Below are 21525 nucleotides of genomic sequence, written 5' to 3'. Positions count from 1 at the left end.
ACTTTGTAAAAAAAAAAAAAAAACCAAAAACGTACTATCTGCGAAGCCCGATAAAGCAAAGAGCAATAAAACAAGGTATGCCTGTGTTGAGGTGACAGAAGGTGAAGGTGAGGGGCTAGCAGGAGAGAGGGGCACCTCCAGAAATGATGACACACCAACACAAGTCTGGCTGATTTCAGAAAGAAAGCCAGAGCTAACACTTTCAAAACAGTCCTGTAGTTCCCTGGTCTGTACCATCTTAGGCAAAACTGTGAACTAGATATTTTTGTCTTTGGTCTTCTCTTCTTGCTAAAATTTCTTCTTTGCTTTCAGAGGGGTATACATTGTTCAGGACCCCCAAGCTAGAGCAGACCTCCTTGGGTCTGGCCTGAGTCCCAGACCTTCCCTAGCTATAGGGGTCCATAACTTCCTGCCTGGGGCACCACCCTCAGAGGATGCCCTTCTGGCTTCCTAATAGTCTAGATTAATCCCAGCAGTTAGTTGTTGCTGGGTAGATAGCTGTCTCAGCCCGTTCTCGCGCCCCTCCTGCACCTGTTCTCTTAGACTTGACCTTCTGGAGATGGAGTCAGCCCAGTGATAGGAACCTTGAGTGAGATGACAGGGTGGCAGGGAAGATGCTTGAGCCAGAGGACCCTGCAGGTTCCTTAGGTCCTGCCCTCTCTGACCATGGCTGGAAATAACCCCACCATTGAAGGAATTGGGCAAATCTGCTTTAAGGAAAATAATTCAATTCTTTTCCCTAAAAAATTTTAAAGTAAACCTCAAACTAAAATCCCCGCTTAAATTGGTCTTTTAACAAGAGATTTATCCTTGGTGCTTCTGTTGCCCAACACACAGTAGGTGTTCAAAAAATAGCTCTTGAATTTAAGAAAACCAAATGAATGAACATGTAGCAATTTATTTATTGTCCACCCACACAGAATCAAAGACACCAAGACTAATTACATAGAATCATGAAATTTCAGATCTGACAATAACTAATGTAGATCACAATTTTATTGTATAGAAAAGATTACCACTGTATGGAAAAGAAAACAAAGACCAACTTGTCAGAGGCCACAAAACTGTGTAATAACTGAGACAGGACTAGAAACCAAGTCTCCTTTTTTGTACTGAGTTTTATAATCTATTTCAAGACTTAAAAATTATACAGTTTTTTCCTCCACGTGTGATTTTCAAAATCACAATGCTTTACAATGCTTTGTCAGCAATGTAGCATTCCACGAAATTGATTGTATTTGCCACTAAAATGATATAATGGTAACTTCTAATTTAAAAAAAAATTGATTACTGGAGAGAATTTTGTTAACCATTTTACTTCCATAATTTGGAGGGGAAACTTTTGTTGCTGGTCACAAATTGTGGGCTAGCAAGCGTCAATAGACAGTGAAGGAATTATTCACAAATCAATATTAAGTTGAATTATAGACTTGGCAGCGGAAGAAGTCACTGTTGGTTGGCTAACCCACACATTTTTCAGTCTCATTAAGAAGAATAAGATTGGCAAAGCAACATCTACCTCTCCTATATATGCAGGAAATGGCAAATATTTCCCAGGGTCCCTTGTAGTTATAGGTAGCTATGTGCCATGATTCTGGCTGGTGAACCATAAAAGTCAGTCTACTAGGGCCCCTGGGAATGCCTTTGCTTTCCTCAGGAAAGAGACAGATTCAGCTGTCCCCTTCACACCTTCTTGCAGTTGGAATGCAACCGTGATTCCTGGAGCTGTTGCAATCAGCTACATTATGACTGTCTTAGTCAGTTGGAGCTACTATAAAGAAGTATCATAGACTGGATAACTTATAAAGAACATAAACATTTCTCATAGTTCTAGGGGTTGGAAGTCCGAAATTAAGGTGCCAGCCTGGTATGGTTCTGATGAGAGCTCTCTTCCAGGTTACCAATGCTGACATCTCATTGTATCTTCACATGACAGAAATAGAGCTAGCTAACTCACTGGCCTCTTCTTATAAGGGCACTAACCCCATTTATGAGGGCTCCACCCTCATGAGCTAATGAAGTACCAAAGGCCCCACATTTTAATAACATCATATTAGGATTAGGGTTTCAACATATGAAATTTAGGGGGGACACAAACATTCAGTCCATTGTAATGACCATCAGGGAACAGCCCTTTGAATTACAAAAATGATAGCTTTAATGTCTTTGAGTCTGAACCAACAATAGCAACTGCCAATTCCAGACCACTTGTTAGATGGGAAATTAAAGCTTTGTACATGGTGTTTTCTGTTCCCTGCAACTGAAAGCATTCCTAAGTGATATGGCAACTGCCAACCATTAGATTTTTTGTGGGTCAATTTTATTTTACAAACATGAATTATACATTGGACAGTCTCAGACTAGAGGTAACTTTCACCACTGTCCCAACCTGAGGCAAGGAGGAGTGGCAGAAGTGAAACAATCCATGAATAAAACCTCTAGCTGGTTTTATTCAGATCCTCCCAAATACAGCTGCTGGGCAGGTGGCATCTCTTTTACTCCACGACCACCACCGTCTCCCTTGGTGTCCAGAATCCCAACTCTGTTTTGCAGGCAGGGGTTAAAAGGGCTTACAAATACCCTTGGATACTGAAGCAGGGATAGCCTCCCTTTTGCTAAGATGAGCCAAGCAAAGCCTCCAGGCACAAGTGGGCATCAGTCCTGCTAGAAGTTGAGCAGGTGCCTGGAGGTGAGCCATCCTTTGGATGATGGTAATGAGAAGGGCTACAGGCATGGCTCCTCTCCACAGGCATCATTCAGAGATGTTCCTATAAGGATCTGTGGGTGTTGGCCAAGCCACTCTCTGCAGATGCCTTTTTCCCCTCTGGTCCTCCATGGTCCATGAGGCCCAAGGGCACCATCCTCGGGTGCCCTCCAGCCATTTGGCTGCCCCACATGCTTCTTCCGGTCTCATCCAGCTCTGCTTCCGTGCTAGTAACAGCCAGGTGCTCCAGCACGACTGCTGCATGGAGTCTAGGCTGCTACATCCCTGCTAGCTTCCACAGAGGGGTGGTGCCCGAAGGCACTGTAGTGGGCATTTTTCCTCTTTGACCCCCATCCAATTCCCCTCCCTGTATTTGGAGAATTTCCCACCAAGCAGAGCTCTCTTTCCCATATAGAAGCCAAAAGTACCAAATATTCTCCCGACCTCCTCACCACTAGGGCACCAGCAGGTGACCCAGGCATGTGACCCAATCAATTGCATCAACCTTGGACTTGAACCAGGAGCTGATGACCCAAAGACGTGGGGCGGTGGAGAATGCATTCTGGTGGACAGTGTCAGCAACAACCCTGAGTAAATTTCCTAGCCAGCCGTGGCAGCAGTGGCCCCCTAAGCAGTGCATCCAGTCGTAGGTCAGGGAGGTAGCAGTATCATGAACAGGCTGGTTTTGTGGCAGGTGTTTGACCAGCTCCTGGCTGCGGCTGACAGATCCTCCGGGCCATTTTCCAAGCATCACTGTCCAACTTTCTCAGCTATTCTGAGCTGCCCAATTGTCCTTTTAATCCAGTCCTTTTTTCTTTTTCTTTTTCTTTTTTTTTTTTTTTTTTTTTTGCTTCAGTCCAGCAAACAAAAAATTTGCAACAGTAAATTTCTGTTGACTGCGATTGAGAGCCACGATTTTGACAGCTGCACATTTAACACTGCCCCATCCTCTAAGTCCTCTGAACAACATTAACATGAGGCTGGTGTGTGCGTAATGACCTTTATTCAAGCTGGGAAATACTAATGAATAGAAGAATTACAGAAGGAAGGAAGGAAGGAGAGATTTAAAGTAACAGAAAATATAAATTTCTCAGACTTGGGGGGCCATTTTTTAAAAATCTTTATTGGAGTATAGTTGCTTTACAATGTTGTGTTACTTTGTGCTGTACAGCAAAGTGAATCAGCTATACGTATACATATATCCCCTCTTTTTTGGATTTCCTTCCCATTTAGGTCATCACAGAGCATTGAGTAGAGTTCCCTGTGCTATACAATAGGTTCTCATTAGTTACCTATTTTATACATAGCAGTGTATATATGTCAATCCCAATCTCCCAATTCATCCCACCCCTCCTTCCCCCTGGGGGGCCAATTTTAAAGAGTTAAGCTCTTCAAAGGGAGTTTCTTCCTAGGAAAAGAGGGAGCAGTTTGCAAGTTCCTAGCTTTCTTTACCGACTTCAAAGGTGTAACAGTCAGAGTTCTACCAGCGAAACTGAACCAGGAGAATAACATGTATATAAACACATGCGCACACATATGCACACACGCACCACACAAGTGAACTATATACATTTACATATAAAGAGATCTATTTCAAGGAATTGGCTTCCACAGTTGTGAGGGCTGGCAGGCCTAAAATCCTTAGGGCAGGCTGGCAAGATCAGGCTGGAAACTCCTGGACTGGAGTGGAAGCCAAAGCCCACAGGCGACTCCCTCTTCCTCAGGGAAACCTCAGCTTTGCTCTAACAACCTTTCAACAATTATCAGTTGCTCAGCATCAATCTGATACAAAACAAACATAAGACAGATGTCTTTTGCAGTGCATTCTTTGCAAAATTTTAGGGATACAAATACTTTTATAATTAAAACTTAGACTTTGCACTAAAAATAAAATCTTATAATATGGTAAGCAACACACACAGGATGAATGCTTTTTCTTATCTGAGAAAACATAAAATTACCACAGGACTAAACTGAAAAGGTATTCACTGAAAAAGAAACAGAAAAGAATTTTCCATTGTATCGTATGTTTATAGAATCATGGTTTACCAAAATATTTCTATCTAAAGATGGAGAAAATATTACCTATAAACCAATAGACAGACCTCAATATCGAACAGTGAAATGTAACAAGTAGGGTGTGCAATTACAATGTGTAAATGCTAGCATCGAATGTCTGTAATAAAACATCTATTTTTTGCCAAAGTGCAATGTTCTAATAAGATAATGACACTTTATAAAAAGAATTTACATTTTAATCAAAACAATATTTTCCACCTATAGCTGAATATAGCCAATTAATTGCTTAAATGTTTGGAAAAAATTAACGATGAAAATCAAAAATGGTATAAATGCATGAAGAGTTCCTTGTTATTTAAATTGCCTTTACACTGTGTGTTTTAGTTTGGGCCTTTGGGTATGGCCTTAGATTTTCAAAAACAAATGAGATAGTCTATCAAAGAAACAGCTACTTTCTGGTATTTGAATGACCTCACTAATAATTTTTAATATTGAAGTGTTAAAGCAATTTCATAGTCAAATTGAAAAGAGCATGTGTCAAAGTTTTTTTTTAAATTTTCCACAAGAGAAGAGCCAGCCAATTTAAAGATATCCCTTCTGTTAGAGATATTTATAGAAAAAAAAAAAGTTGGCTGTTAAGAAAAATTTTCCAAAACTTGGAAATAAGAAAGAAACAAACTTGTGTGACTTTTCAGTCTTAGAGTAGAAAATCGTTTAATAACTGGTCCACCCAAGGATTATTTAATTCTTCAGAAGAATGCATCTGTGTCTGAATTATTACCATTAATTAGAGAGCAGACTGTGAAGTTACAGGTTAACTAGTAGGTTTCTGTCCTGTACAAATGAAATGATTTCTGTCTGGGAGAAAATATAATCACAAAAGTTACCGTTTTATTGTCATGTAGGACATTAACCAGTTTTGCATTCTTCCATTGATGATATTCAATATTTCCCATAATTTTTAAACTAGCTGGATCTCTCATTAATGTGTTAAATAAATCTGTGACGCATGCTGTTTTATATTCATGTAAGAATTAAGAATCATGCTTTTAGAAGTTTTGAGTTATACTTCGATATGATACAATATAAAATATGCATGGTGACCTCAGACTCGAAAAAAGGCAGATGGTCAGTTGGGTGGGTAGATAGGCACATAACTTTCCAAAAGGATATCTTAACCTCCTTAAAGTCTATCAGAAAATTGCTCTGGAATGCTAATTTTTTCCCAGGAGTTATAAATTATGTCTGCAAAAAAAATGTATGTACCAGATCTTGTTTGAGACAGTTTGCTTTCTGAGTTGCCTTTTTAAATTTGGAAAACACTATGTATATCGTCTACCATAAATAGACAGAAATAACCATAGAATTACACTCTTTCACAGGATTATACTGGGGGAGGAATATCAGGAAGAAAAATGCCGGATAATTCTTAGAATTGGGCACTTAAAAAATTTCTCCTGCCAATAAAGAGGAGACTTTATCGTATGCCTCTGACATACTTCATAGTCTGTATTCTCCTTCATGAAAACTCAAGCCAGAAACGGAAAGTGAATTTCAAAATGTCTCATCTTTGTCAAGTTGTTTTGATGAAATGAACAGAAACCCACTCGAATGGGTTTAAGCAAAGAGGAGGATGAACAAGGAGGATACAGGGGTATCTCAGTATCCCGGGGCAGAATGGAAGCAGCCAGCAGGCAACTCTGTCCCCTCAGTGGGACCCGATCCCTAGCTCCTGCCTCTCTCTATAGCTCTCCCTAAAGAGCTTTGCCTCTCTGTGCACTCGGCAGGAGGTTGCTGCCCCAGAACTCCGCAGTTTACAAGTCCTTAATTCAAGCGCCCAGCAGAGACAGACAGACAAGGATGCCTTAACCCCAGTTCCTGGAGAGAGAGTTTTGGATCTCATTCCCACCCTGATCCAATCAGCTCTGGTCAGTGGGGTCCACAAGACCTAAAGACTGAAGGAAGGAAGGGCCTGGAATAGACAGACACCCAGGAGGGGTCACTACAATCCAAGAGCATCCTCTCTAAGGATGTGAAAACTTTCTTCTCACTTTTCCAACCTCCATCTCACACCATAACATAACATTCCATGTATTTCTTCATTCATTCATCAATCAAACATGTTGTGAATACTGGCCATGTGCCAGGAGCAGTACTGGGGACAAAGAAAGAATAAGACACAATCCCTGCCCTTTTTTTTCCACTGTCAAATGAAAGTCCATTAAATATCTTGAACAAATGAAAACATTTCAGTTCAAGAAATATGTCTGTTCTTAACGACCAAACATACTAAAACTTCTGATTTCTCTCAAACCAGTTCCTCATTTGATCCGTGGACCCTGGATGTGGTCACTGCAGACTGGCCCACAGTCAGGCTGACATCATCTTCTTTATCCCAGGACTCTTATTAAGAAAATCAAGGTCAGTCTGGATAGAAAAACTTTTCTTACAGTAATTTAATTTCAAAATTGGACCTTAAGAGAAAGATTTAAGTGTAAATCAACTATACTTCAATTTTTTTAAAAATAAAATTTAAGGGGACTTCTCCAGTGCACAGTGGTTAGGAATCCGCCTGCCAATGCAGGGGACACGGGTTCAAGCCCTGGTCCAGGAAGATCCCACATGCCGCAGAGCAGCTAAGCCCATGCACCACAACTACTGAACCTGCACTCTAGAACCCGCGAGCCGCAACTACTGAGCCCGCGAGCCACAACTACTGAAGCCTGAGTGCCTAGAGCCCGTGCTCCATAAGAAGAGAAGCCGTCGCAATGAGAAGCCTGTGCACCACAGCGAAGAGTAGCCCCCACTCGCCGCAACTAGAGAAAGCCCGCACGCAGCAACGAAGACCCAACGCAGCTAAAAATTAATTAATTAAATAAAATTTAAAAAAGAAAAGACTTAAGTAGTAGATAAAGACTTAAATAAAATTAATATTTTACCTTAATGTAATTTTTAAAACTTAAATGGCTCACTTTATGCCACTTGTCATTACTACTATTGAGACAGCTGCTGTTCATTCTTTTGAGTTTTACTCACCAGGGCAAGAATGGTGTGATAAGATCTTGAGGAATCCTTGTTCCTTCTAAGGTGACAAATCCAATGTGTTTAGGTAAACCTGGGGATAGGCCACCTCAAGACTTTAAACGTACAAAGTCTCATAATTCAGACTCCACAAAACTGGACATTTGTGATAATACACACAAAGGCTGGGCTCCTGTGTCTTTTCATTATTTGTAAAGAAATGATTTGCTGAGTAAATGAATGGTGTATACAAAATTTATTTGAGGGGGAAAAATAGTCTGTTGAATCCTTCTGTAAGTAATTACAGTTTTCAAATATTTGTAAACGTTCCAGGGAACTGCATATTTAGAAACCATTGATACATTAATTGGAAAGCATTCTTATATATTCATCAAATCTGATTCCCTCAGGACTCCTGCTAGGCAGTGCTTTGCTATCCTGACCCTAATTGCTGTGTATAGTTAAAAATAATAAACATTGTACTGTTGGGCTCAAGTCAGTCTGCCCCAAAATATGCCAAAGTGGCATATGGATTATTTTGAATTAAAGTTACTTGAGAAAGAGCTGGTGCAAGGACACTTGGACCCTCCTCTCTGTCCTCATGAAAGCAGTAAGTAAATCTCCCATATGACAGGTACAATCCCAGCACCAGAAGATGGGGAGACAGCCTTATCACCCACCAGAGGTATTCTGCTTAAGTTCTTCACTAATTAGTACCCAGGCATGAGTTTCTTTGTCTTGTTAGCTTTGCACAATTTATTGTTTCTTTGTTTAAAAAGTATGAAAGCTGTCTGCTTTGGTCTTTTTTTTTTTTTTTTTCTGATTCTGAGTTATGAGAATCCATACTTCTGTACAAAAGTAATTAAATTTGTTTTTTCTCCTGTTAATCCATCTTACGTCAATTTAATTATTAGGCCAGCCAAAAGCACCAAAAGGGGTAGGGGAAAATTTTTTACAAGATATCTTAAAAGCAATTTAAATGAATGAATGTTTCAATAGAAACTCTCTACGTGACAGAACCACCAAAAAAATACAATAAAATACTTCCCTCTTGTTAACTCCTACCTTACATTTAGGTTTTCAGAAAGTTGAATTTGAGCAACCAAGACCTTGGTCATGCTTCTAGGAGGCTTAATATGAGGCAGGTGACATTCTCAGTTTAAGGAGCTGAAAGGAGAAATAGGTGAGGCAAACACTAAGCAATACATTCAACTCCACTCCATTTCCACCAGATCTTTCCTTGGTAGTGTTTGAAGAAGGTGGCTAAAACTTTTTTTGCTTTTTCAATTTATCCTTATTTATTTTATTTTTATCCTTTGGTGTCTTAAGTACATTCCCCCTTTTAAATTTTTCATAATAACCATTTATTGAATGAAGCCAATATTTGGGAAAAATTCATTGCCAGAGAGTAAACATACAATACTCTTTTCTGTCTTCATTTTTCCAAAACATTCATTTATTTTCCTCTAATCATTACAGAAGTGGTTGTGTATATTTTATTTATTTATTTATTAGAAATTGTCATTTTTTTAATTTATTTTTTTTAATTTTTAAAAAATTTTTTGGCCATGCCACATGGCATGTGGGATCCTAATTTCCCAACCAGGGATTGAACCTGCGCCCCCTGCATTTGGAGCATGGAGTCTTAGCCACGGAACCCTCAGGGAAGTCCTGGTTGTCTGTATTTCACAACATGAATCATAAACAGTGAGAGTTAAAATCCTGGGAAAGGTGTAGACCTACGTCAAGTTAAATAAAGGATCCGCCATCCTTAGATTCACTATAGAAATGCAGTGGTTGTATTACTCTTTTCAAAACTAGCTTTCATTAAATGGATTTTTGAAGAGCTTTTAGTTCTAAGAAATGCGTTTCTGTGTCCACCAATAACAATGTTATTAATACCACGTGGCATATGTCCCTTAAACTATGGCAAGACCTGTTTCCTGACTTACACAGGGAAAGAGGTACTAGAATGTGTATACTGGGTTCTCAATTTACTACAGCATGATTTAGTTTGCTTAAAAGGCTGTGGCACGATATGGAATGTAACAACGAGGGTTAACATTCAAGCTACTTTGAGTGTGCTTTTTTTTTTTTTTTTTTTTTTTTTTGCGGTACGCGGGCCTCTCACTGCCGTGGTGTCTCCCGTTGCGGAGCACAGGCTCCGGACGTGCAGGCTCAGCGGCCATGGCTCACGGGCCCAGCCGCTCCGCGGCATGTGGGATCTTCCCGGACCGGGGCACGAACCCGCGTCTCCTGCATTGGCAGGCGGACTCTCAACCACTGTGCCACCAGGGAAGCCCTGAGTGTGCATATTTTAACAAGATGTGATTTAAAATTCTGAGAAGCACAGATGGTTGATCGAGTGCAGAGCTGTGATGGATGGAAGATCACATATGAGTGCTGAGCCCAATTACAAACATCAAATACCTCTTGGATTAGCACTCATTATCATGTTGTTTTGGTTGTCGTGCAACAAGAACTTAATGGCTGATGACATTACAGTTCAACAATACATTACCCTATTTTGTGAAAGATTCATCCTCTCCACGTTCTTTCCTTCTTTTGGCAGAGTCTAACAGTAAAAGGTGTGAGAAGTTGAGTAGCATCTCCCCACTCCTAGAGGATCTTTCCAAGACCCTTCATCATACTGTGATTTATAATAAAAAATATATAGTAGTTCTTCATTCCTAAAACTGTTGGTATTTTCTGTGATGAGAGAGATAAAGGTGTCTTTTTTTATGTTAACAAGATGACTTTTGGAAAACTCCTAAGGGTTATGGTTGGTTGCCAGGAGAACTAACCAAGTGATTAGAGGGTTGAAACTTCTTGTCCCACCCCCTGACCTCCCGGGAGGGGAGAGAGCTGAAGGTTGAGTTCAATAGCCAATGGCCAATATTTTAACCAATCATGCCCATGTACTGAAGCCTCCCAAAAACCCAGAGTGACAGGGTTCAGAGAGCTTCTGGTTGGTGAAGACATGGAGATGTGGGAGAGTGGTGTGCCCCCCAAGAGAGTATGGAAACTCCTCACCATTTCCCCATACCTTGCCCTGTGCATCTCTTCCATCTGGCTGTTCCTGAGTTATTGCCTTTTATAATAAACTGGTAATCTAGTAAGTAAAATATTTTTCTGAGTTCTGTGAGCCGCTCTAGCAAATTAATCAAACCCAAGGAGGGGGTCAATGGAACCTCCAATCTATAGCCGGCCAGTCAATAGTAAAGGTGAAAATCTTGACTTTCCATTGGCACCTGAAGTGTGGGTAGAGGGTAGTCTTGTGGGACTGAGCCCTTAACCTGTGAGATCTGACGCTTATCTCCAGGTAGAATGTCATAACTGAGTTGAATTGTAGGACACCCAACTGGTGTCGGAGAATTGCTTGGTGTGGGGGGCAAAACCCACACATTGTAATTGGAGTCAGAATCAGTAGACCCCTTCACACTCAGCACTGGTAATATGGTAGTTAGTCAACTATTAAAGCCTTAGCCATCCCTTGCAGTTGGGTTGGCCAGTTACCATCTTTACTTCCTGGACATTCCACCTCTTTCTACACCTTGTCTGCTACATTCCCTGCCTATAGTTATAGCCCACGTGTAGGTTTGGCCCTTTCCAGACCTTGAAAGCACTAGAAGGAAGACCAAAAGGAATCCCAAACCAGAACTTAGTCTCAGGGCTTCTTGGGCTTGACTCTTGTTCTAGACACTGAGCTTTTTCTCCACTCCACTGAGTGCCTTACCTTGTTTTGTGCAGACCCAGCTCCCAAAATGCAAGGATCCTCCCTTGTTCCTTCAGGCACTTCAGGACCTGGGCCCTTATACATCGACACAAAAGCACCTTGGAACTACACATCGGTTTGTGGGTATGTGTATGAACCTATGAATGAAAGAAAACAGAATCTACTGTTGAAATTCTTTCTTCTGTTTCCTGGTTTCTAGGAGATGCCTTTCAAAAAGAATATATTAATTCTATCTTGATTTCTGAACAGAATAATGTCTGTGAGTCCCTGGCTCCTCTTTGATTTCATTCAGCATTTTTTTTTTGGACACTAATTACACAACAGGAACTAAAATATGTAGGCACTAAGATACAAGGCAAGTAATATAAATATGGCCCCTACTCTCAAAAACCCACAAGTCAATGAATAAATGTAATACAGTGAAACCCTTAAGTAATAGAAGTACATATGTGCAAGGTATAGGCAACAAGGAAAGCAGTAAGAGAAGAACATTCACAAATGGTAAGCAGTACTGAACAGATCTAAGTAACTGTAGGCAAACATGTTTGAACATGTCTATATGTTGGGGGGCGGGGGTTATAAATTAGTGTAGGTGGGTGAGCAGTACACAGTGTATAAATGGAACCTATGGGTCTGATTTTTCTCAATTTCTTCCTAAAATGACCTGAAATCACATGGCATTAAATAATTATGCAATAAATGAATAAACACATAAACGAAGGAGTGAATCTTTATATTTTATAAGCACATGGGATGCTCATCCTCTCATTTTAAATTCATTTACTGGAGTAAACTCCCACTCTGAGTTCTGTTTCAATGACCTAGGCATGGAGATTTTGGTTTCTAGTGTCATTGAAAGGTAAACAGAAATTACTTTATTTGAATTAAAATAAGGGGAATCATTTCATTCTCTTCCTATCCAGATCCTCCCTGTTCCTCTGGGTAATGTACCCATCATTTTTGCTTCCTGTGTGTCACCACAATTTCTGAACTTCTAACCCCCTACTGCCTGGGCTCTCATTTGGCCACTTTCTTGTCTCCTTAACAAGACTATAAAGTCATTGAGAACATGATATTCTGCCCTCATGCTTTGCACATTGAAGTCTTTCCAGAAACGTGTAGGAGGTCGGAAGATAAAGAGACAGAGGGAACACATGAAAAGATGCCCAACATCAGTTAGTCATTAGTGAAATGCAAATCAAAACCACAGTGAGGTAGCACTTCACACTAGGGTGGCTAAAATTTAAGACAGACAATAACAAGTGTTGATAAGGATGTGGGGGTGCTAGAACTCTCATTCATTGCTGGTGGGAATGTCAGATGGTCCAGCCACTTTGGCAAACAGTCTGATAGTTCCTCAAAATGCTAAACGCAGATTTATCATAGGACCCAGCTATTCTACTCCTAAGTACAGACCCAAGAGAATGAAAACATATGTTCAAACAAAAATTTGGACACAAATGTTCATAGCAGCATTATTCATAATAGCCAAAAGTGGAAGTAACCTAAATCTGTGAATAATATTCTGTTACCTGGAGATACCACATTATTCATCCAACTGATGAATGAATAAACAAAGTGTGATATATCCATGCAATGAAATATTATTTGGTGATAAAAAGGAATGAAGTGCTGGTACATGCTAGAACATGGATGACTCCTAAAAACGTAATGATAAATGCAAGAAGCCAGTCACAGAAGACCACGTATTGTATAATTCCATTTATGTGAAATGTCCAGAATAGGCAACTCCATACCAAAGAGACAGAAAGTAGATTAGTGGTTACCTAAGGTTGGGGAGAAGCCGTGCAGGAATGGTGAATGATTCCTAACAGGGAGAGGTATCTTTTTGGCGTGTTGAAAATATTCTCAAACAGGATTATGGTGATGGCTGCACAATTCCTTGAATACACTAAAACTCACTGAACTGTATCTTTTAAATGGGTGCATTTCATATTATATGAAATAAAAATACCAATAAAACTATAAAAAGAGAAAAGGAAATGCTTCGTGCAACTTCAGGTCAAAGCAGTAAGACACGTTGTTGAATGGAAACACTAACATAAAAAGGAACACTCCCCAGAGAAATAAGCCTCATAAAAGCAGCATTTTCTGAAGGCAACAAATTTCCTTGTTTCACCCACTCTGGGAATTAGAATCTTGAATGATAGGTACGAAGGAGCTACTAAGGTCAGGAAATTATCCATAACAACACATATGGATTTGGTAAGAATGAATTTAGTCCATGGAGTCAAAACTAAATGTAGTTTACAATATACTTGACTTAAGCATAATTATACACCCCGAAGAGTAATGATATAGAGTAGGAGGAAATGAACTTCAAGTTAGTAATTTCTGACTTCCCCATTAGGAATAATGTGAGGGTAAGAAAATGTCTTCTGTGCAGGTCCCTATTTATGCTGGTCCTAGTGGGTGTTTCTGTGAATCCAGTGGTGCTCTTGCCTTGAACTGGTCCATTCTCAGATGCCACTTTCTTACTGCAGAACCTCTATTATTTGCAGAAATTTCTTAACCTCTGCTCAAACTTTACTTATCCTCTAGGACTTGATCAGTGGCATGCCCAAAATGATCTACTGATAATTTTTTACTGCCCCTGAAATGGTTTCTGTTTCTCCGTGGGCACAGACTGGACCCTCAGCTGGCCCCAGAACTCTTTTCTCTCCTTTTAGGTCCTGCATTCTACCCCATGCTGAAGCCGGTAATGTTCCTCTACTTTGGGCAAGAAGAGTGATTTAGCTCAGCCTGCCTTGGAAGCCGTAATTGGGGTCTCCTTTCAAATGTCCCTGGAAAGACAATAACACAGAGGTTGACCCTAGGTGGTAATGGCTTGGGTTACCCTCCAGTGCTTGGAATAGAGGGAACAGTTGGGTTTCTTCCTCTTTTTCCTTCCTCCCACCCTCTGTTTGTTCCCTGATGCCATGCTTTCTGGGCTCTTGGTTCTCCAGAGCTGCCATGTCTGCCCCAACAATTCACACCCTGAATTTTGCCTCAAGTTTTTGGGACGAGAGCAGAGAACTGGACAGTCTTACTAGTCAGAAGGAAGGGGAAGGAGAATGGAAGTCAGAGGATCTATCAGGACCATAACACCTAACACCCCCAGAGCATAAATAGACTCAGGAGTTGGGGTCAAGACAACATACTCTGCTCTGTAACTGCCTAAATGCTGATGGCAAAAATTTTAACTGAGCTGAGTGGTTCCACTACAAATCTGTTTTCCATCTCACAGCTGGGTTCTGAATGCTTCTTGACAATCATGTTCCTAATCACTACATGATTTCCTTTCCATCCCTCTCTGCAGCTGTTGTAAGTCTTCATCACTTCTCTCAGCTCCCCACCTCCACCTCTACCCTCCTCTCTCCCCACAGTGTATTTCACCTTCAGTGAAAAGGAGGCACTGCGGGCTGTGACCTCCGTCAGCATCCCTTCCTTTGGCTCAAAATCCCTTCCCCTGCCCTGACGTGGGTCACCCTTTCTCCTTCTGGTCTCTCTCAGGGAAGAGTCCTGAACACCACCAAAAATCAGCCCCCCACCCCTTACAGGATAAATAGGTCAATGCGCAGTTGGGGATTTGAGTCCTGACATGACCCTTACCAGCTTTGCAACCTTGGGCAGGTGTTAAACTCTCTGTGCTTCAGTTCCTATAATATGGGGATAATAAGAGTACCTCGCTTATAGGGAAATTGTAAGGATTTAATTCATTTTAATTTATCTGGGTAAAGAATTTAAGACCATGCCTGGCACATAATAAACCCTAAAGGTTCACTATTATTATCTCTGTGTACTAATAGGAGTGTGTATTATATTACATATATATTAATTAATGTGTAGTAATTAATGTGTGTTAATATCAATTATAGTTAGTTATTATTTGTGAATCTTCAAAAGGGGAATGAAGTACCATCTCTACTTCCATATGCACCATTAATTCCTAGGCCAACCTGACTTCTGCCCTTTGCCTCTCCTGAAAGAGTCTTTGTCAACAGCCTCCTTGTTGCTAAATCCTGTGAGTTCTTTTCACTTATTCTTCTACATATCCTCTCCATAGTTTTTAATTCTATTGCCCACACTCATCACCTTAAAATGGTTTCTTCTACTTCCAAGCCTCCATACTCCTCTAGTTCTCCTCTTTTATCTCCCTGACCTTCCTTCTCAGTTCCCTTGTGAGTTTCTTTTCCTCCACCCATCCCATAAATGTTAGTGAGACTCCTCTCTTCTCTCTCCACATCTACTTCCTGGATGGTCTCAGGTATGAGACCCATGGCTTCAATTTCCTTCTTTTGTCCTTTAGGCTCTAGGACAGTGCTGTCCTTGTGATTGTTATGGGTTGAATTATGCTCCCCAAAAAAGGCATGTTCAAGTCCTAACCCCAGTTCACGTGATGGCATCCTTATTTGGAAACTGGCTCTTTGCACATGTCATCAAGTTAAGATGAAGTCATACTAGATTAGGGTGGGCCCTTAAATCCAATGGCTGGTGCTGTTATAAGGAGAGAAAGAGTTGGAGACATGTCCACAAGGAAGAATTCCGTATGAAGACGGGAGCAGAGATTTGAGCAGAGATTGCACAGCTAAGGAACGCCAAGGACGGCTGTCAACACCAGAAGCTAAGAGAACGTGATGGAACAGAGTCTCTCCCAGAGCCTCTAGAGGGAGCATGGCCAGCTGACACTGTCATTTCAGACTTGAAAACCCTCCAGAACTGAGAGGATGAATTCCTGTTGTTTTAAGCTACTCAGTTTGTGGTAATTTGTTAATGACAGCCTTAATATAGCATTGATGGAAATGTTTTATATCTGCATTGTCCAACACAGCATCCACTAGCCACAGGTGGCTACTGGGCACTTGAAATGTGACTGGTATGACTAAAGAACTGCATTTATAATTGCATTTCCTCTTAATTTAAATTTAAATAGGAATATGTGACTGGTGGCTCCCATCTTGGACAGCGGCAGCTCTAGACCCCCATATCAACTGTCTGCAGGGCAGCTCCTCTTGCACATCCCACAAGCAACCCAAACTCTCTTAATATGCTCACGACAAATGTCTTCCCCTCAAACTGCTCCTCCTTCTGTCTCAGAAGAGATGCCTCTTTCACAACCCAAACCATGGGTGTCCTCCTTGGTTCCCATTCTCCCTTGGCTTCCACATGCGGCAAGACACCAAGTCTATCTCCTGACTATTTCCTCTCCTAGGACAGCACAGCTTAACATGGCTCTTCTTGATCTGGCCCCTCCAGACTCCTCTGGCCACCATCTCCTCCAGGGAGTCCTCACTGGAACCAAAACTAGATTACGTGCCCCTTTTGTGCTCTTATAGTGCAGAACTCTCCTACTGCAGGAGGGTTAACAGTATTGAAATAACCCCTTTGTCTTGTCTGTCCGTCCATTACTGGCTATTTTTACATTACTTAGCTCCATGCCTGGCATGTGGTGGGCAACCTAATAAATATTTGATGAATTGATGAATGAGTGAATGAACGAATGAAAAGAATTAAACAGTGTAGGTTGTCAGGGGGAAATTGTTAGCATGGTTGCTAATTAGGGGTACTAGAAAAAAATAAAGCACAGAATAGATTAAAAATTTGCTTTGGTGGGATCCAAGTGATACTAATTACAGTTATTTATGTGAAATCTAACTTTTTATGCCTAATTATCATGCAGCAAAAGCAAGGATTATGTATATCATTAGATGTGTCAGATCAACTCGGTTGGGTTTTATTTCATTATAATAGTGAATTATGCACATATGCTTAGACTACATAAATTATTGTGGATGAGCTGGTTGTCTGTTCCCACCCTTGAAAAAGTTCCTTTCCTCTACTGCTCACTCCATAATATCTGCAACTTCGGGGCACCGTGAAAATAAGTGATGGAAGAGAACTAGGTGATGACTTGTGACCATGCAGAATACAAAGCAGTTATGAGTTGATTGTGATGTTGATACTGTTGCTATGTTATTCATCATTATAATGCACTTGACAGCCACAGAGGGTTTCAGCGGCATCATTTTATTTCATCATCTCTTCAACCCTGTAAATAATTAAAATTCTCAGAGTTTTAGTGATTTGTTCTCATAAATGTCAGTGTCAGGAAAATAGCCCATGTTAAGACAGGCTCTGAAAGAATGGGGCTAAAAGATAACTACATTTTAAATTATACTAACCAAGGTTTTTATTAAGCATTTTTTATACACATTTATCAACAACACCACAGTGATTTGGGTGTTATTATTCTCTTTTTTTACAGATAAGGCCATTGAGGGTCAGAGAGGTTGATCAACTTACCAAAGTCTCAAGGATGGCAAACAATGATTTTTGAACCCATGCTTTTTTCCACTCTATTTAGTTTATGCCCAACGGTCCATGTTTTATCAGGAAAGTAGGAATAAAGACATCTTTTTAGTCATGAGGCACTGGGCTGTAGCTGCAAAACAGCTCAAGGGGTATGGCTCAGAATATTATCTACAGCACTTGAGGAGACGCTATAAAGATCCTTGCCTTTGTTTAATGGCTAAACTACTGTTATTTCATCTTGTTTGACTGCTCTCCTTTGCTTCTGCACTTTCTCATTTTTTTCTGATTAAATTTATTCTTTGATTAAAGTTTTTCTATAGGCAAGAGGCAAGCAGAGGACATGGGGGCAGGGAGCCCTGTCCCCAGAAGGCCCCATAGGATCCTGCTGGGTTTTAAAGGCTTGAGACAAGGAAGTGGAAAAGGTTTTAAACAGCCTCTATGGGGGTCACCGAAGGACCCCATCTGGGTAAAGTCTAAGCATATTTTTAAGCATTCCTGAAAGCCTGGCTGAAAAATCTCTCTCTTATATCATACGGTGCATTAACGATAGCCAGGAATTCTTTGGTCCTCCTCCCACTGAGAGGTGGGATCTATTTCCACTTCCCTTGAATCTGCTGACCTGTGACCAAATTTGGGCACTAAAATAGGAAAGCGGTGCTGCTTGATTTCCGACGGTAGGCTGCAGGAAGCTTGACAGGTGCACCTTGGTCTCTGGGAGCCCTCTCTCTGGGCTCCCTGAGCCGCCATGCTGGGGGATCAAGCGTTGGCACCCCAGCTGACGGTCCCAGCAGAGTCCAGCCTTCCAGCCATCCCCACGGAGGTGGCAGACTCATGAGTGAAGCTGTCTTGGGCCCTCCAGACCAGCCCATCTGCCAGCTGAATACCACCGAGGGGCCTCCGTGAAGGCCACATGGCGCAGAATAATTGCACAGCTGAGCCCTGCCCAAATTCCTCACCCACAAAATTGCCCCAAGCCAGCAAGTTTGGGGGTAGTCTGGTACATCGCAAAAGATAACTGGAGTGTGCAACAAGTTCATTTTGTAGTTTCCTCCCTTCATAGTGCCAAACAAATAAACAGTCAAGGTCCAGGCTAACACATGGTCATAATGAAACAAACAAGCCCTCCAGTCTTTCATACAGCAATTCACACATACACACATGTACACACACACACACACACACACACACACACACACTCACGCGAGCCTGGCAAATTTGTATTTCAGACAAATAGGCTTTCAACGGATTGATTTGAAATGTCCCCCATAAAATAATTTTTCCTTTGAAAGTTATCAAACACTGTGAAAAAGAAAATGTCTGTGAAAGCACAGCTGGGACAGATAGGACATTCTTTTCATAATTTCACCATTTCCATTTGCGGCACCCAACAGCTTTTTGAGTGTTCAACTCCAATTTGAAAAAGAAACAAGAGATAACATCTGCTTTCTCCCTTGTCTTTACACACATTTAATCGCACCCAGATACGCGGGTTCTTCTCTCACGTTACTCCGGTTTACCATCTGATGACGCTGAGATGAACGTGGCATTTTCTGAAGAGCCATCGCACAATGTGGAACAGGAATGTAGAAGAGCTGAGTGGACGGGGTTGGGGGGAATGACTCTAACCTCAGTGGACAAAACAGTTACCCACACTGAGCAATGAGCCCAGCACAAAGGCTGCAGCTGTTTGCAAAGGCACCCGCAGTATTTCTGACACGGCAAATCCTACCAGTGATGTCAGAAATTTTTCTTAAACAAAAGTGAAACGTGAGAAGGTGAAAAATTACACCACTGTTGGAAGATGTTTTCCCTTGTTTCGGGAACTGTAGCCTTAAACGACTATGTTTTTCCGCACTCTGGATCTCCCCCAGGTCTGTGAAAGTCTACATTTCTTTACAAAAACCTACCCGTTGGCTCCCTGTGCTTTTGGTTATCTCACCACCCTGTCATGCAAGTCACTGAGAGGGAAAATGACTCACGGGCTCTAAAGCAAACTGAATTCATTGAATTACACGTTGGAAAAGAGCCGAAGTGAGTCATCACCGCATCCCTCTGCCTGGGGTAGCACCGCACCTAGACCACTCCAGCCAGAAGAGAAGGAACCGTGTTTTTTAATAAGCTGCTCAGAGGAAGATCATTTACAACAATAATAAACCTCATTCCTATATACACTCGTGTTCCAACCACGACAGCTAGGCGCTACAAATTTGGACCCCAAAGTATAAACGAAAGAGCAGAGCTATGCAAAGCAGGGAGCCCAGCTCATACAGTGCTTTTGTGCAAATAAGAAAAAGTGATCCCCGGGGGATGAAGGAATTAGGGGAAGCCCCCTCACTGGGGCAGAAGCTGCCCAGATCCTGTATGCAGAACTGGGGAACAGATTCAGCAATCTATTCAGCAATAGATTCAGCTCGCTCACCACTGGCCCCCACACACGCCCAACTCCCCACCCCTGCTTCTAGACAGAGAACAAGCCCAGGACCAAGTGCAGTGCCTGGGAAGAAGTAAATGCAAATTTTGATGCCTCCCGCTCCCCCGCTGTGAAAATCTATCTTTTCCTGCTCTACCCCCATGGTTCCTGTTGCTGACACTAGGTAACACAAATTCTTCTTTAATCTGTCACCCAATACATCTGAGAGCTGACGAGTAATATATCTTTATCCCACTGGGTACCTGGCAGGTGCGCAATATCCCCTCACTAAAGGACCGAATGACTCTGGGAAAGAATGAACACAGCCTTCCCACATTCACATCTCATATTTTCCTCACTCTAACTAAAGGAAAGAGTACGACCTCACCTCCCCTGAGGGAAAATGACCAACCACATTTTGTTCTCCAGAGCAGAATTCCAAGGTGGAAAGGGGAATTCTTGAACACAAGGGACCATTGTGGCGATGGGATCTGAGTCCTCGCTAGCACCATTTTCCTTCTGCCCTCCTCCCGTTTGGATGTCATTCCAGAGCCGTCTCTCTCACCAAGTAGTGCCCTAGACCAGACCATCGGGAGGAGAGGAGGAGAGCATCCTCTCTAACCCCTCAGAGCCCTCTCACATAAAGAGAAGAGGCTGCCTTTCCAGTTGCACTGGTCACAGCCACCTTTCCTCTTGGGGACAATGTTGGAATCAGAGCACTGCCACCAAAACCACTTACCCAGGGCAGACCTACTGGACCACTCCCCAGCCTGGCATTGTCAGCCCCCTAACAGGCCACAGAGACAGCTGCCACGTGACCCCATCCCTTTGATGTAAGGGGCCACCTGTCATAGCCAGAGATCAGAAACTGAATGTCCAAGGGCCAGCCCAATGGTCCCCACGGCGTCTGTGGTTGTTGTTTGCTGTTGACATTTAATTGCACGAGCCCATTTACATGGAAGATGCAGAAGAGCTAAATCCACAGAGATGGAATGCAGACGGGTGGTTTCCAGAAGCTGGAGGTAAGGAGGAACAGGGAGTGACTCCCCAGTGGGTGCGGGCTTTCGTTTTCAGGACACGAACATGTTTTGGAACTAGACAGAGGTGGTGGTTACACAACATTGTAAATGAACTAAATACCAGTGAATCGTTCACTTTCACATGGTTAATTTATGGTATGTTGATTTCACCTCAATTTTTTTTAAGTACCAAAAAAAAAAAGAGAGAGAGAGAGACTTCCATCGGATTTCTGGCTTCACTTCAGAAACTAGAAGATCTGGCAGTGCTCGCCCTGTCCCCACGTGGCAACAATCAGCTGGCGCA

At 41.8% G+C, this 21525-nt stretch overlaps 1 protein-coding gene across 1 annotated transcript in view; it reads right to left on the bottom strand.

Moving 5' to 3' along the window:
- Positions 1-19354, bottom strand: part of DNAH5 (dynein axonemal heavy chain 5) — a 288911-nt gene extending 269557 nt beyond the window's left edge. Inside the window, exon 1 of the mRNA XM_060007206.1 lies at positions 19270-19354. Within this exon, the coding sequence (XP_059863189.1) occupies positions 19270-19354 (85 nt within the window). The remainder of the gene's footprint in view (positions 1-19269) is intronic.
- Positions 19355-21525: the final 2171 nt, after the last annotated feature.

Source organism: Delphinus delphis, chromosome 3, assembly GCF_949987515.2.
Source record: "Delphinus delphis chromosome 3, mDelDel1.2, whole genome shotgun sequence".
Taxonomy (NCBI): Eukaryota; Metazoa; Chordata; class Mammalia; order Artiodactyla; family Delphinidae; genus Delphinus; species Delphinus delphis.
The sequence above is the reverse complement of the archived record's forward strand: the minus strand, read 5'-3'. Positions and strand labels throughout refer to the sequence as shown.